At 35.5% G+C, this 17,362-nt stretch overlaps 1 protein-coding gene across 3 annotated transcripts in view; it reads left to right on the top strand.

Moving 5' to 3' along the window:
• Positions 1-17,133, top strand: part of pot1 (protection of telomeres 1 homolog) — a 51,911-nt gene extending 34,778 nt beyond the window's left edge. For 2 of the 3 annotated variants that reach the window (XM_067379458.1, XM_067379456.1), the window contains 11 exons: positions 5,199-5,368; positions 6,756-6,847; positions 6,940-6,963; positions 7,083-7,115; positions 8,345-8,501; positions 12,350-12,540; positions 12,619-12,754; positions 12,882-12,964; positions 16,409-16,503; positions 16,783-16,888; positions 16,970-17,133. In XM_067379458.1, the coding sequence (XP_067235559.1) occupies positions 5,199-5,368; positions 6,756-6,847; positions 6,940-6,963; positions 7,083-7,115; positions 8,345-8,501; positions 12,350-12,540; positions 12,619-12,754; positions 12,882-12,964; positions 16,409-16,503; positions 16,783-16,888; positions 16,970-17,076 (1,194 nt within the window). In that variant the 3' untranslated portion in view covers positions 17,077-17,133. The remainder of the gene's footprint in view (positions 1-5,198; positions 5,369-6,755; positions 6,848-6,939; positions 6,964-7,082; positions 7,116-8,344; positions 8,502-12,349; positions 12,541-12,618; positions 12,755-12,881; positions 12,965-16,408; positions 16,504-16,782; positions 16,889-16,969) is intronic. The other variant, XM_067379457.1, reaches the window with a different exon arrangement.
• Positions 17,134-17,362: the final 229 nt, after the last annotated feature.

Genomic DNA, 17,362 nt, shown 5'->3' with positions numbered 1-17,362 from the left:
TTGGATAAACTATCCCTTTAACTTATATTGAACCTGGAATTTCATGCAAGTTTATGGGTGTTGCATTGGGCATTTTGTAATTTATTGTGTGTTACTTAACATCCATATTGATGGATGATCTAAGTGTACATTTTTCTGGTCATGAAACACTTCATTATGTTGCTAAACAAAGCTTTTTTCACCCATCTGGTCAGCGCCATATGTTTTTCAGTGTGTTACCTTTTGTATCTATTATATTTACACATATACTTTAGGCCGTAACCTCATTGGTTTTTAATTATTGTTTGATGTCTTCACAAAATACTTTTTTAAGTGTGCACTTTGCCTCTATTTGTTCATTTTCACCAGCATGTGTTACGAATATTGTTTTTTGTTTTTTTTTGTTTTTTCATGAAAGGCAGATTTTCTTGCTCCTCAATCCCTATTCGTTTTTCCACATAGATGAGGGTTCGGACAAAGTTTGTTCTATCCAGCCACACACATCAACAAAGCTTGGGGTAATGGAATTTTCCATGTAGGATTAGAGTTGAGGAACGTTGCAGTTTTTCTGCTGGCCTCGCCAGCACCATCAGAGGAGCTTCATGCCAAGCTAGTGCACACCTGTGCCGAGCAGCCCGTCTCCTTCCCTGCTGTGCGTAACCAACCGTGCAGTGAGCTTGAGTAGGAGAATACCAAGTATATGTAGATTTGTCTCTACCAATGGCTTTATGTTCTGAATCATTTCTCAAGGAAAATGCTGCAAGTCTGATCTGATGTAGGAATAGTTAATACAAAACTTTAAATTGTTATCATATACTCATTCTCATGTCATTCCAAACCTGTGACTTTTTCTGCGCAGATATAGATATAGAAGCTCCTTTTACATATAATATAAGTGAATTGGGACTGGGACAACACAAATGTATCATAGAAGTGGTCCATGCAATTTTGTGCGCTATGTTCCAAGTCTTATGAAGTCGTACAAAAGCTTTGTCTGAGAGAAACGGATGTGTTGACTATTCATCATTGACGTCAATGAAGGAAAATTTTCAGAGAATAACTGTTTAAAGGTACACTAAGTAAATATTGGCCCTCTAGCAGTTAAAAAAAAAACTGCATACATTTTACGGAAGAACATTGTATTGGTTGTGCTTCGGATCTGCATGACTGCGGATGATTATTACTATATTACTACATTACTATAGCTTTACCCATTAACCCTCAGGGGTCTGAGGATTTTTGGGGCCCTTGAGAAGTTTTGACATGCCCTGACATTTGTGCTTTTTTCAGTTGTTCATAAACATATTAATGGAAAAAGTGTCATTACACTGTATTCAGCACAAACTAGGCTACAATAATATGTGAGGAACATGTATGTACATGTTTGTGTTTTTGAAGGAATAACGTTTATGCGTGGTTATTGAAAAAACAAAAAACTCAAGTCACTGAAATAAAGACAAAAAAATATATATTAAATCTGTGTTCACAAGAGTTCTGGGTATTGGAGGTTATAGACTAGAGTTTTTGCTTCAAAATGAGGTAAAAATTATGCTGCCTACTCATTCATGTAAAACAATATAGAGATTTAAATTTTCTAAAACATCTTTGGTCAAGAAACACAGTATGCGTAGAGGCGTGAATCATTATGAATAATGGGTCATTTACACCTGAGAAGACAAAAGAATTGCATAATGAGTAATGACCTGCATAAATAATGAGCTCTTTCAGTCAGGTAGGCTGTGAAAAAACCCTCTGTGATCATGCTGATAACAGGATTAATAGACACGCTACTTCCTTGAAAATAAATTCCAGCACATCGCTACAACAGCCATAATGAAATGACCCTTCGCAATAGATAATGCTTTACAACGAACTATTAGAGAGCTACATACGGTAATTACTCTGTTCAATAAAATACCTTACTCACTTGTTGAGTAATAAAAACACCATCTCCATTTCGCTTTTACAACATTTCAAATCCCTCAGTTCTCACTATATCTGAAAAGACAAGCCAATGTTGGTTCTTGTTTTATTACAAGCTTAGTCGCATTCTCTTTTTGCCAGCAGACTCCCGTTTATTCTGCATTTGTTTAAAATAGGTGATTCCCTGGAGGTTCAAGATTTTCTGGCTCCATGTCAGCCTTTCTTGCCCTTTGTGACAACTAACCTATGCCACTCCTGGACCAACTTTTCTTTATTTACGGATATGATGAGATTTCCCTCGAAAACCATCCCGACAGGTCTAAAATATAAACACTTATAATAGACTTACCATAGTGAATCAATGTAAAACAAAACCATGTTTTGTAGAAGAATTGATGATGTATTGATGTATTAAATGTATTGATTTATTTATGATATATTCAATTTTGTTATTTTTGAACAAAAAAAAAGTTGTATAGTGTACCTTTTTAAATTCAGTTTGTTTGTTTGAGTGCTTCAAAGGATTTGGACTATAAATCCCTTTTATTATACTTTAATGGTGCTTCATTGTCATTTTGTTATTTGCCATTATATTAAAGTTTTTTTTTTTTTTAAGAGAAATTTTCTTTTAAAAAATCACCTTCCAAGGGGGATAAAAATCAAATAGGGATTTTAACTAAGGTGGGAAAGTTTGTATTCATTTCAAAGTAAAACAGTAAAAATACTTTTAAAGTACAGCCTCTAGTTTGGAATGGCATGATGGTGAGTAAATATAAATAATTTTTGGACTATTCCTTTCCACACTCTTAAAAACAATGGTTCTCTGGTTCCATAAAGAACCTTTAACATCCACTGCACTAAAGGTTCTTTACAGGTTCTTTAAAGTTTCTTTAAATTATTCAAATGTTCTTCAGACTAAGAAAAAAAAATCTCTTTTTAATAACTGTTTACTGAAAGGTTCTTTGTGGAACCAAAAAACGTTTCTCTGTGTTGCTTCAAAAATCCTCCTTTTGGAAGATTTATTTTTAAGCGTGTATTCAAATTCAGAAAGTGATGTTGGTGGTGATAATAATGGTACTGCATATCCATTTATTTCTGTTCATGACTTTATATCACTCATATCTCAAGGTTGTTGAAACTAACGTTGGTGTTTTGTAAATGATTGTGGCACAGGCTAGCATTGTGATGTTCAATTCTTGTCTGATTGTTTGTCCAGAAGAATAAAGCACCGGTCTGGGAGTTTAGTGTCTGTTTGTGCTGTTGGATATGAACAAAAACATTTGGTTATCTCAAAAGATCCAACCAGATTTCTGCAAGGCCAACTTTATGGAGCCAAACTCCCAAGTTCTCTTTTTAGCTCCAATCTCACACCCCAGTTTTCAGTTGTCAGCTTATCAAGCAAGATGGTAATGAGCTGAATCACATTTGCACTCATGGAAAACAAGCCTGTTTTCTCTGAATGTGGTTACCCACCTTGTTCTGTTTCTGGAATAAGTCTGTTTCAATCAAATATTGATGCTGAATAATTGATGCCACCATTCAGTTTGTCCAAATAATTTGGTTTGCTCCTCCATAATGCCTTTTTTAGGCTGTATAGAAGCACTGTCTAGGGGCTGTATTGCTTCCAGCCCGTTTATGTGAATGCCAGCACTAAGGCTTACTTCAGATCTCTGTACAAACAGAGACTAGGAGGTAAAATCAGGTAAACAAAGAGATGGCTTTCGCCCGAAACCCCAAAGATGACGTCAACGGTGTACAGCTATAGGACGACTCCCAGAACCTGATTATAAATGTAGAACAGAAATCTGAGACAGACTGTTTAGAAGTGTTTTGATATCATATCCACTACTTGTCTATTTAATGTCCATAATGAAGACAGTGTTGTTGCACAAGTGTTCATTAAGTGATTCAGGGTCTCTCTGTCTGTCTTCATGTTGCTCATAGTGATCTCGGGGGACCAACACATTTTTTCTTTCCATCTTCTTACTGTAATGTTGAGACCCTATTGTTCAACTTTAGTGCCGTAGCTCCCCCTGCTGGACAGATAATTGAAAATTAAGTTACATTTTATGCATTTAAGTGCTAGAATAGAGATTTAAAAATGGTCAAGGTATAGATGCAGTGACAAAGTTTTTTTTTTTTTTAATCATAAGTTATGTATTTACAATACAGGTCAAAAGGTGGAATAAGTTTTTTTTTTTTTTTTTTTTTTTTCAAAGAAAATAGTTTTACTCAGCAAGAATGCTTAAATTGATTAAAATGACTGTAAAAACATTTATAATATTAGAAAAGATTTCTATTTCAAATAAATGGTGTTCTATTGGATTTTCTATTCATCATAGAATACTGGAAAAAAAAAAAGCAATTTCCACAAAAATATTAAGCAGCTCAACTGTTTTCTATGGAAGAGGATTAGGGCAAAGCAATAATAAAAAATAAAACCATCATGAGATTAAAGTCGTTTTCGTGAAGAAAAAAAAAAGTTGAAACACAATGTTTAGAATAAATTCATTAAATTTCAAGAATGAAGTTGTGTTTTGAGAAAAAACTTGTTAAATTTTGTGGAAAAAAGTCGAAATACAATGTTGAGAATAAACTCCATTAAATTTTGAAAATGAAGTCGTGTTTTGAGGAAAAACACATTAATTTAATGAAAAAAAAAAGCCAAAATACAATGTTGGGAATAAACTTGTTACATTTTGAGAATGAAGTCTAAATAAAATGTTGAGAATAAACATGCATTCAATCATGTTCATTTCATATTGATAGAGGACATTAAGCCACATTAATTGCATAATTCTCTCTGACTGGTTTCATATCTTCAAATGAAATTTCAACCTGAAAAAGCATAGTTTTGAAATCTTTATTTCATTTATTTAATAGAAGTCCCTGTCGAAGTAATTGCCCCAGTAGGCTTGAAATGAAGAAAACAGCTACATTTTAGTTGGTAGTTTTAGAAGATTGAACACAGACAGGCGTTCTATAGAGAGTGAAGTGGCCACTTTAAAACTTCTACAGGTACAGAATGTAGCATTAAAAATATTTCCAAAACAGCTAAGGGGAAAGCTGAGATAGCAGTTTTGAAAGGGTTACAATTTCCTTTGTCTGAATGGCTGAATAGGAGCTAAATGAAATTGTTAGGGTGGAATAATCAAAGTCTAGACTTGAATCCTGTGGAGATAATGTGGCAGGACCTGAGCAGCTCGTACTTGAAGAATTCCCAGATTCATCAGTCTTTAGAGTTGAAGAAACTGACATTGTAATGAAAACATCCTTCTGTTTGTGTTTGCGTTCAGCCCGGCACGTTCCTGCGGTTCTACAATCTCCATTCACTCCTTCAGAAAGCTCCGGACCAGCAGCCAGAACAACCTGAACATCTCAGTTTCCACCTCCATGGAGGGACGACATATGGACGAGGCTTACGCAGCCTTCCTGCAGAGAGCCCTGATCTACAGTCCCTCAAGAGGTGAGTCTGAAGACTACGGAAGAGGATTAGGGCCAAGCAATAATAAAAAAATAAAACCATCTCGAGATTAAAGTTGTTAAATTATGAGAAAAAGGACATTAAATTATGAGAACAAATTCGTAATTTAACGAATTTGTTCTCGAAATTTGACGACATTTTTCTCATAATTTAACTAATATTTTCTCGTAATTTAATTGTTTTTCTCGTAATTTAATGACTTTATTCTCATCATTTTATCTTGACTTTTTTCTCAAAATTTAACGAAATTTTTCTCATAATTTAACGAATATTTTCTCGTAATTTAATTACATTTTTCTCTTAATTGAATGACTTTATTCACAACATTTTATCTTGACTTTCTCGAAATTTAACAAGTTTTTTCTCGTAATTTAACGAATTTGTTCTCGTAATTTAATGACTTTTTCTCATAATTTAATGACTTTATTCTCAACATTTTATCTCGACTTTTTTCTCTAAATTTAACGAGTTTTTTCTCGTAATTTAACGAGTTTATTCTCAACATTTTATCTCAACTTTTTTCTCGAAATTTAACAAAATTTTTCTCATAATTTAACAAATATTTTCTCGTAATTTAACAACGTTTTTCTCGTAATTTAACGAGTTTATTCTCAACATTTTATCTTGACTTTTTTCTCGAAATTTAACAACTTTAATCTTGATGGTTTTATTTTTTTATTATTGCTTGGCACTAATCCTCTTCCATAGAAGACCACTGAAAATGCCTGTTTGTTTTTTTTTTTGTTGTTGTTTGTTTTTTTTTTTCTATTACAAGAAATATATGATCAGCATAACAAATTTGATTAGTGATGTAAAATGGTGCAGAATCTTAAATATTTCTTATTTTGTTTCATAATGTTGCTTTGTTTTACATTTGTTTTACTTTGTTCTTTTTGATTGTTTCCAGATTTAAATTAGATTATGAATCCACAATGTCAATTTAGATTGAACCAATCTCTCTGCACAAACACAAACACAAAATACCGTTCTAAAGTTTGGGGTTGGTAAGATATTTTTTTTAAAGTTTTTTATTTATTTTTTTTACAATTTCAAATTAAATTTATTCATTTATTTTGAATTATTCTGAATTTTCTCAACCATTACCCCAGTCTTCAGTGTCACATGATCCTTCAGAAATCATACTTTTGAACGGTGGTGGTGGTGTGTGTGTATGCATGTATGTGTGTATATATACATTATACACGCACACACATAGTCTGGATATATAAGAATTTGCTGAAGTCATGAGTATCATGATTTTCATTTGCATTATAAAATAACTTCTGTGGCCCCTTAGCTGTCTACCTGACATTCTCTTCGTGTCTCTCTTCTTTTCTTTCTCTCTCTCTCTCTACTGATCAATATTCAGTGTGCTGGAGAATCATGTCGATCTGGATGAGCATGATGACATAAATGATGGCACATTACTGGAGATTTGGTACACACCGCCAGAGGCTGTAGGTTGGTAGTGCCTCTTTTAGTTTCCAATTTATATCCAGTTTTGTGTCATGCTCAGCTGGTCTTCATCTGTATATGCTTATGTTTTCTTCTAGTCTTGCCAAATGATGAAGAACCAGGTATAGATATATTATATATTATTAGGTTTTAATGACTTCTCAAAGCTTTTTCTCCACCACAGATGAATAAAACCATAAATAAGCTTTAATGATTAAAAGTGTTATCGTTTTTATTTCAGATGGAGAAGCAGATACAGGACCACCTTATACAGGTAAAAAAAAAAAAAAAAAAAAAACCTCACATCCTGCTCTACAGTAAAAGTGAAGAGTAAATGTTAAAGGTGCCGTAGAACGTGTTTTCAAAAAATGTAATATAAGTCTAAGGTGTCCCCTGAATGTGTCTGTGAAGTTTCAGCTCAAAATACCCCATAGATTTTTTTTTAATTAATTTTTTTAACTGCCTATTTTGGGGCATCATTAAATATGCGCCAATTCAGGCTGTGGCCCCTTTAAATTCTCGTGCTCCACGCCCCCCGAGCTCGCAACTGCCTTAAACAGCATAAACAAAGTTCACACAGCTAATATAAAGCTCAAAATGGATCTTCACAAAGTGTTCGTCATGCAGCATGACTAATCGCATAAGTAGAGTATTTAAATGGATGTTTACATTTGATTCTGAATGAGTTTGATAGTGCTCCGTGGCTAAAGCTAACATTACACACTGTTGGAGAGATTTATAAAGAATGAAGTTGTTTATGAATTAAACAGACTGCAAGTGTTTAATAATGAAAATAGCGACGGCTCTCGTCTCCATGAATACAGTAAGAAACGATGCTAACTTTAACCACATTTAACAGTACATTAGCAACATGCTAACGAAACATTTAGAAAGACAATTTACAAATATCACTAAAAATATCATGATATCATGAATCATGTCAGTTATTATTGCTCCATCTGCCATTTTTCACTATTGTTCTTGCTTGCTTACCTAGTCTGATGATTCAGCTGTGCACAGATCCAGACGTTAATACTAGCTTGTTTAATGCCTTGAACATGAGCTGGCATATGCAAATATTGGGGGCGTACATATTAATGATCCCAACTGTTACGTAACAGTCGGTGTTATGTTGAGATTCGCCTGTTCTTCGGAGGTCTTTTAAACAAATGGGATTTATAAAAGAAGGAGGAAACAATGGTATTTGAGACTCACTGTATGTCATTTCCATGTACTGAACTCTTGTTATTCAACTATGCCAAGGTGAATTAAATTTTTAATTCTAGGGCACCTTTAAGAGCCAGATTCAAATCTACTGTACATCACTTTCACCACAGTTCGATATGTTGCATCACATGTGTTAAAGTCACCATGAAATCTAATTCTTTTTCTTTGACAAGCCGTTTCACTCAAGAAAAGTCGCAACTTCCTTTTCACGGTAACTCTAACTACTAAGCCGCAGCTCTGACAAACTGTTTCTATTATAAATATGTGATTGTTCAGTGCGGACATGTAAGCACAACACGCAGCAGCTCACACTGGCCCAGGTGAAGCGCTCCACACCCCCGCTGTCATGTCATGTCCGAGCCCGGGTGAAGAAGTACCATCCCCAGCAGTTATACCAGTGCCTGAAGCTCTTCTGCTCCAAGTGTAAAACAATGTGAGTCCCATGCTTACTGCAACCTACTCTTGACTAGTAGGCATCCATGGAAAGAATACTGAGAAGGTTGAATGTATACATAATTGTTAGTTGTTTAAAGTGCTCCTATTATGCTTTTTGCTGTTTGTGAATGTAAAAGTTCTGCAAAGTTTCCTAGATCAAAGTGCTTGACAAAAGAAAGAATCGATTCTTAACTACCTGAAATGAGTCGTCAGTAATTCCATTCTTACTTCCTGCATGAGCCTACATACGTTTGTAACAAATTTGCATAATGCCAGCCTGTGGTCTTCATTGCCTACCCATGATCAAATGTCTACTTTGACCCTCAAACACTGTAGTTGTAGCTGATGCTGGAAGTGTCTTGTGTTACTGACATGTCGAGATGAAACGCTGTTTTCTGTGCTTTGATGCACTTCCAAAGGATTAGGCTTCAATTGATTAGCTAAAACCAACGCCATTGTTACTGTTCAGATCACTGTGTATGAAAGTGCTGAGGAGTATCTGGAGCTGAAATTCAATTTTGGCCGTTTCTTTTCCGACTCATTCTGTAAGCAGCAGACCAATCACAACAGACTGGGCCATCTGACCAATCAGAGCAAAGTAAACATTAACCTTACACACATAAACAATAAACATTTAAATAAAATTACATTTGTGTGATTTATACTGGTTCAAGGGCATCTTTATTTCAAAATGGGTCTCATTTTGATCCTAGAATAGAGGTATATTTGTGCACATTTTGTTCTAGAGTAGCAGACTTGAACCTCAGATTTATTCTGCTAGATTTGTACTGTCTTCTTTGCCCCCTGGTGGCTATTAAGCAGAACAAATCTGCAAAAGTTAAAGGGTTAGTTCACCCAAAAATTAAAATAATCTCATTTATTACTCCACATCATGCCGTTCTACACCCGTAAGACCTTCATTAATCTTCGGAACACAAATTAAGATATTTTTGTTGAAATCAGAGCCCTGCATAGCCAGCAATGACATTTCCTCTCTCAAGATCCATTAATGTACTAAAAACATATTTAAATCAGTTCATGTGAGTACAGTGGTTCAATATTAATATTATAAAGCGACGAGAATATTTTTGGTGCGCCAAAAAAACAAAATAACAACTTATATAGTGATGGCCGATTTCAAAACACTGCTTCAGGAAGCTTCGGAGCGTTATGAATCTTTTGTGTCGAATCAGCGGTTCGGAGCGCCAAAGTCACGTGATTTCAGCAGTTTGCCGGTTTGACACGCGATCCGAATCATGATTCGACACAAACGATTCATAATGCTCCGAAGCTTCCTGAAGCAGTGTTTTGAAATCGGCCATCACTATATAAGTTGTTATTTTGTTTTTTTTTGGCGCAGCAAAAATATTTTTGACAGGGTGAAGCAACAGGAGTGAGCTCAATTGACATTGAAAGGCGAGCAGACTTAGACACTGTAAAATAATTAGTTGATTTATTGATTTATGATAAGTTGATATCGCGTTTTAATATGCTTCCGTTCATAGAGATTTTTAGATGGATGCTGAGGCTTTTTAGGTCGGGTAGAATCTGCGATCTCTGACCCAATCTGTTCGCGGGTTCCATGGCTGCAATTCGCTGCATGTGTTTTCCGCCAACTGGCAACCCGGGGTGGTGAAATACTATTGGGTAAATTGGCAACTTGCGGCCTTGCACAGACCAAAACAAAAACAAAAATTCCGACACCGAACGCAAATTTCAAAGTAAAATAACTGGTTGTAGCAATGGTTTTCAGAGAAACGAGTATATGAACTGAGCATGTTTAATAAATACAGTTGTGGCCAGAATTATTAGACCCCTTCATAAATATGATCAAAGATGACTCTAAAAATAAATCTGCATTGTTTATCCTTTTGATCTTTTATTCATAAAATTAACAAAAATCTAACCTTTCATTGAAGGAAAAGAATTGAAAGTGGGGGAAAATAGCATTAAGAAATAAATGTTTTTCTCCAAAACACGTTGCCCACAATTATTAGCACCCCTAGAATTTTTTATGAGTAAAATATCTCTGAAGTATATTCGCATTCATATTTAAAAAATGTTTAGCTCACTGGGGTGATCATGAACATGAAATTGTCCAGCCATAACTTCCTGTTCCACAGGAGTATAAACATGAGGAAACACAAAGGCCAAATTCCCTTAATCATTGATCACAATGAGAAAAAACAAAGAATATAGTTCTGATGTGGAGCAAAAGATTGTCGAGCTTCACAAAATAGAAAGTGGCTGTAAGAAAATAGCTGAAGCATGAAAATCCCCATTTCCACTATCAGGGCAATAATTAAGAAGTTCCAATCAACTAAAGATGTTACAAATCTGACTGAAAGAGGACATGTGTCTAAATCATCCTAATACACGGTGAGGAGGAGAGTTTAAGTGGCCAAAGACTCTTCAAGGATCACAGCTGGAGAATTGCAGAGATTAGTTGAGTCTTGAATCTCAGAAAGCCTAAAAAAAATGATCAAACAGCACCTACATCCCCACAAGATGTTCGGGAGGGTTTCAAGAAAAATCCTCTGCTCTCATCCAGAAACGATCTCCAGCATATTCAGTTGTCAGTCCAGACTGGAACTTCAAACGGGACTGGCTTCTACGGTCAGATGAAACTAAAACAAGAGCCTTCTTGGCAGCAAACCCACCAGATGGGTTTGGTGCACACATGGATAAAAAGTGCCCCATGCCCACGGTTAAATATACTGCTGGATCTCTAATGTTGTGGGCCTATTTTTCCGCTGGAGGTCCTGGACATCTTGTTCAGATACATGGCTTCATGGATTCTATCAAATACCAACAGATAAAAAAATCAAAACCTGACCGCTTCTGCTAGAAATCTTATAATGGGCTGTGGTTGGATCATCCGTTGGGACAATGATCCAAAACAAACCTCAAAACCAGCACAAAAATGTGTCACTGATCACAAAATGAAGCTTCTGCCATGACCATCCCAGTCCCCTGACCTGAACCCTAAAGAAAATGAGTGAAGTGAACTGAAGAGAAGAAGCACCAGCATGGAGCTGGAATCTGAAGGTTCTGGAGAGATTCTGCATGAAGGAATGATCTCTGATCTCTTCTCAGGTGTTCTCCAAACTCATCAGGCGTCATAGAAGAAGACTCAGAGCTGTTATCTTGGCAAAAGGAGGTTGCAAAAAGTATTGAATAAAAGGGTGCTAATAATTGTGGGCAACGTGTTTTGGAGAAAAACATTTCTTAATGTTATTTTCCCCCACTTTCAATTCTTTTCCTTCAATGAAAGGTTAGATTTTTGCTAATTTTATAAATTAAAGATTAAAAGGATAAACAATGCAGATTTATTTTTAGAGTCATCTTTGATCATATTTATGAAGGGGGCTAATAATTCTGGCCACAACTGTATCTGCAAACATATTATGGTATTTTTATGCTTTAGTACAGTCAAAAACTTACATAGAGCACCTTTAAAAAAAATCCTGGCTCTTTCCAGCTTTGTAATGGGAATGATTGGTGCCCGAGTTTTTGAAGCTCCAAAAAGTGCATCCATCCATCATAAAAGTAATCCATATGACTCCAGTGAATAAGTGCCTTCTGAAGCGATGTAATGCAATTTTGTGAGAAAAATATTCTTATTTATAACTTTATAAACTATAATCACTGGCTTCCTGTAACATCCGGTAGAATAGTAACTCTGAGGGTGAGTATATTTGGGATACTTCTCATTTTTGGGTGAACTATCAGCTTTGCCATCAAAGGAATAAATTACATTTTAAAATATATTCAAATAGAAAACAGTTATTTTAAACTGTAATATTTTTAATCAAGTAATAAATTTTCTTTGTCTGTATGTGACAGGAAAGACGTTCCCGATGACAGCGCTGTTGCTAAAGTCTTTCGGGACTCTGCGAGAGATAACCAACCTTGCGATGAGCAATGGGCCGCCACTTCGTCGGCGAGCTCCAGAGAACCCGGCAGAACCATCTCAATGCACATATCCAGAGACATGGTGGGGGACAGCACTCACATGCAGCTGATATTCATTGAGGGTGCGTCAGAATACAAATAAAAGCTTTTTTAATACATATTTTTGACATTAGTTTAAAGGTATGGCTTTGTATCTACAGGAACGACGCTGGATGAGATTTGTGTTTTATCACACGATTACAAAAACCTGGTTCCCGTGAGATCAGAGAATGGCAGGATGACCCTGATGGATCTCACAGCTCCCTTCCTGTTCTCTGGAGACAAAAGATATTATGGGTAAGAGGACAGGCGTACATACTTAATTTTAAACTCCCCTGGTATTCAGTGTGTACATCTCTTATCATGTAAACGCTGTTTGAAGGATACGATCACGTCTAAATGGATATTTGTGTGCATGTCTCAGGTGTAAGCGGTGCTCTCTGAACACGTTTGAAAACCCTGTGTTTACTGGAGTGGAGACCTGGGATGAACAGGCAGTTGCTGAAGGTACTTCCTCAAAAAATTGATAATTGTATCATCGTTTTGCACTAATTTATGCCTATTTATTACCTAATATGTAGAATATTTTTACGATTAAACATTTATCTAATCTAACTTCTGTAATGTGAAAACAATTAATACAGCCATCAAAATGTATAAACTAAAAACAAATTTCTATAGGTGCCACATGAAACTGATTATTAATGTCTAATGTTTCTAGATGTTGTATGATGACTCATTCATACAGAAAAATGTAATGTATTATTAAGTCATGTTTTTTTTTATATATACTTTATAATACATGAATTTATTCACTTTTTTTTTTTTTATTTCTTTGTTATATTACTTTAACTTAAAATAAAAATTGAAACAACATTCTCAGTTCAGTTCTGAATGGTGCAACCATAATGAAAAGGGGGAAAATATCATCTAAATATAATCAGTCCACTTTGGGATGCTGGAGAGACTGTGGTGTATTTAAAGTACATTATACACACATTTTTTACACAATAATAAGACAAAATTGGACATAAGTAATTAGATAATAGAAAAATCTTTAAGAAACCAAATATAATAAAGATGCTAAATATAGTCTTGGGGTTATAGGACCTGTGTTACTTAATAAAGATTAGTTATATTTATTTGGAATATTGAGAATTATAGCGCTTAAAGCAATAACAAAATTTTGGAGAAGGCAAGAATTCCCAGTTGTAAATGATTGGATTATAGTTAGTTTCCAAAGTACAATCTATGGAGATAGCATGAAATTAAGAGCAAAAGAATACTTTTTTCCCCATCTTATATTTTATTAAGTATTATGTCGTGAAGGTGTGGGTAAAAGTGCATGATATAAGTGAAAACAAGTTGATTTTCATTACGGAGATGTAAAATATGTATTTATTCATTTATTGTGTTTTTTGGGTGGTGTATGGAAGAGGATTAGGGCCAAGAAATAATAAAAAAATAAAACCATCTTGAGATTAAACTTGTTAAATTTCAAGAAAAAAGTCGAAATAAAATGTTGAAAATAAACTCATTAAATTACGAGAACAATTCATTAAATTATGAGAAAAATGTTGTTACATTTCGAGAAAAAAGTCGAGATAAAATGTTGAGAATCAAGTAATTAAATTACGAGAAAAAAGTCGTTAAATTACGAGAATAAACTCATTAAATTATGAGAATAAAGTCATTAAATTACGAGAAAAAAGTCATTAAATTACGAGAAAAAAGTCGAGATAAAATGTTGAGAATAAACTCATTAAATTACGAGAAAAAAGTTGTTCATATCTGCTTTGCTGTAACTATTACTTACAGTTTCTATGGGAGGAAAACGTTAAACGTGAAATTAAACGCGTTGCGTTCAAATTCTGGGCTATTAGTATGATGTTTACTTACATTACGCCACGTTAAGCTTTTTAGAATGTCCCGAAAATGGGACAAAATGGCGCTCCATTTCACATTCGTTTTCCACGCTGGTCAGTATATGCATATAGTTCATACCACAGCCAGCGTTCACCATTCTAATATGTTTTTAACTGTATAATATAAATTTTAACATCTTCCTCCACTATTTCCCAGTCTCTACTGTACTGTCCGTGACCTAATGTCCCAGAATGCAATGCGCTGCTGATGTCACGTTCCCAGACTCTATAGCTAGTTGTGTGAGCTAATGTGACTAACCTTTGTGGATGCGATGTCTCATAAATTTTGATGATGTTGTTCCGGTGTCTTCAATTGTTTTCCCACATTCTGTGCATCTATCTGATCTGACGAGATAATAAACCCAAAAGAAATAACATATGGCACATTGGCTCCCGTCCTGTTGCACGGGACTCTTATGACATTTCGGAGTTTATGCGCACGGACATACGTAATCAAATTCTATGACAAGAGTCTGATCTACCACGACACGTAAGGAAATATATGTGACGCAGATATTATAAAACCATTTAAACACTACACGAATTCTTTATTTATTATATCAGTAGTTCAGGGTAAAAGACTTGAGTCGTTTTTAAAATATTCAGTCTTTTGTGCCGAGCCGAAGTCTGAAGTCATTTCAGGTCGATTGTGAGTCGGAGTCTGAAGTCTGTTGAAATACGACTCGAGTGTGACTTGAGTCCGAGTCTCTAATTCGAGTGCCCATCTCTGTGCTATACTGGTGTGACAAAGTAAAATATAGCTAATAAATCCTTGCAGATTTTTGGCAATCTTGTTGTTGTTGTTTCCAGATGGTTAAAAAAAAACTAGCAATGCCAGATTCAAGAATTAATCATTCTTAGTCAAACAGCTTCTTAAAAACTGTTCATGATTCAGTTTTGGGGACCGTGACAGAAGTTTGATTCTGTCGTGGAACAAGCAACAGCCAGCATTTTTCCTCCTCCCGACTCGAGTGCCTCATCTTCTTAATGATTACATTCCTCACGTAAATGATTACATTTCGATGCGTTTCTTCCCCACCGCAGAAACCACCACAGGTTCATCAATGCCGTCAAAATTATTCATTTTTCTGTTTTTGTTGCTCACAAATCATAAAGCAGATAAGGAAAACTAGGATGCCGGGTGTATTCAGAGTGGCGCCATTACTGTTTACAGTGCGTGGAATGGTGCGCTGTGATTGGTTGAGCGGATATGTCGCCTTCCGCAGAGAAGGGAGACTGGCGTTTGTCGCGTTTTGGAAAGACAGGGAGGAAACATGACAGAATAACACGATGGATATCGCATTTTGCACTAAATTAATAAATGACTTTTCAATACCGACCAGATACATTACTGATTTTTTTTTTATTTTATTTTTTATGCCGTTTATCGTGTTTTGGAACCAAACTCTTCATATACAAGAGCAGCACACCAGCTCCAGACAAACAATGACACTTAAATCTGTCCTGTTACTACAGCTAACATTACAACAACAGCATATCTTGGTTCTGTGAAACAGCAAAACCAATGTTACTCATGTATGGCGTCCGTTTTCAGGCCTTCCCGCTTCCTGAGACATTCCTCTGAAATTTTCTCATTTGTAATGTCTCTCAGCCATCTCTCTTTCTACAGTGTTTCTTCAAATCTCCCTCTTGCTCACTCTCTCTCCTCCCCCATCATGAGTGAACACGCCCCCTACTGCTGATTGGCTACAAGTGTGTTTGATGCTCAGTCTGATCCACTTTAAACAGTGTTTCTCAGAAATCGCTTACTGCACCTTTAAGTATAAAAAAGAAAAAGAGGGAAAAAGTGGTCACAAACAGAGACCTGAAAATATGTGGCCGAGAGTTATCTGCGGGTGCGTGTTTAAAAAAGGCTGATCTTTGCATCATTTCAGTGTTTCATCTTCCAACATTTTAAATGTCTCTTGTGATGTTGTTGTCCTAAAAAGAATTTGGACACTTCAGCTGCACTTAGAAACACGGATGAACTGCCTAAATATACATTTGCACATTTTTTGTCGCACAGCTCTGGGAGTTCAGCTGATGCAGTACAGATTGTTAATCCAGTTTGAACTGGATGACCGGACGGACACATTAGAGGCTCTGCTGTGGGAGAACGCTGTGAGTATATCAATGCCATTTTATTAAATATCTGGATAAAGTGCACATATTTGTCCTGTTAAAAGTAGTAAAACCATTTTCCCCCTTCTTTTTCAAAAATGTTTTATTAAAACAAAAACATTTTAAATGAACAAGTCACCTGATGTCTTTTAGTTTCTGAAATCTTGCCAAGTAGCCGCTGAAATGTGTAAAAGTGCTGTACATTATCTGATCAGCAGAGGGCGCTATTTTCTCTTTTGAAATAGGCTTTTGTGATCCGCTCCGTCTTTTTCTTTGCAGGAGAAGTTCTTCCATGTTTCTGCTGTAGATGCTTCAGGCAGTCAGGATTTGCAGGACAAGATTCAGACCATCATGGACACAATTCAACCACCAGAAAGCAGTTTGGGTAAAGATTTCATTTCCTAAAATGTTGTCTTTACATTCCTTCAGTATCTAGAGTAAGAGAATGTCTGTATTTTCTTTGCAGAAGAACGTCCATGGCTGGATATTTGCCTCTCTGTCTACACTGTAAAGGACGATGTCAGAAATAAAGTTTGCTTCCAGATCACTAACACAGAAATTAGAGAAGAATAGAGAAGTTAAAGGATTAGTTCACTTTCAAACTAAAATTTCCTGATAATTTACTCACCCCCCATGTCATCCAAGATGTTCATGTCTTTCTCTCGTCAATCAAAAAGAAATTAAGGTTTTTGATGAAAACATTCCAGGATTATTCTCATTATAGTGGACTTCAGTGGCTTCCAAACGGTTGAAGGTCAAAATGACAGTTTCAGTGCACCTTCAAAGGGCTTTAAACGATACCAGATGAAAAATAAGGGTCTTATCTAGAGAAACTATCACTCATTTTCTAAAAAAAAAA

The sequence above is a fragment of the Chanodichthys erythropterus genome, chromosome 24 (genome assembly GCF_024489055.1).
Source record: "Chanodichthys erythropterus isolate Z2021 chromosome 24, ASM2448905v1, whole genome shotgun sequence".
Lineage (NCBI taxonomy): Eukaryota > Metazoa > Chordata > Actinopteri > Cypriniformes > Xenocyprididae > Chanodichthys > Chanodichthys erythropterus.
The sequence above is the reverse complement of the archived record's forward strand: the minus strand, read 5'-3'. Positions and strand labels throughout refer to the sequence as shown.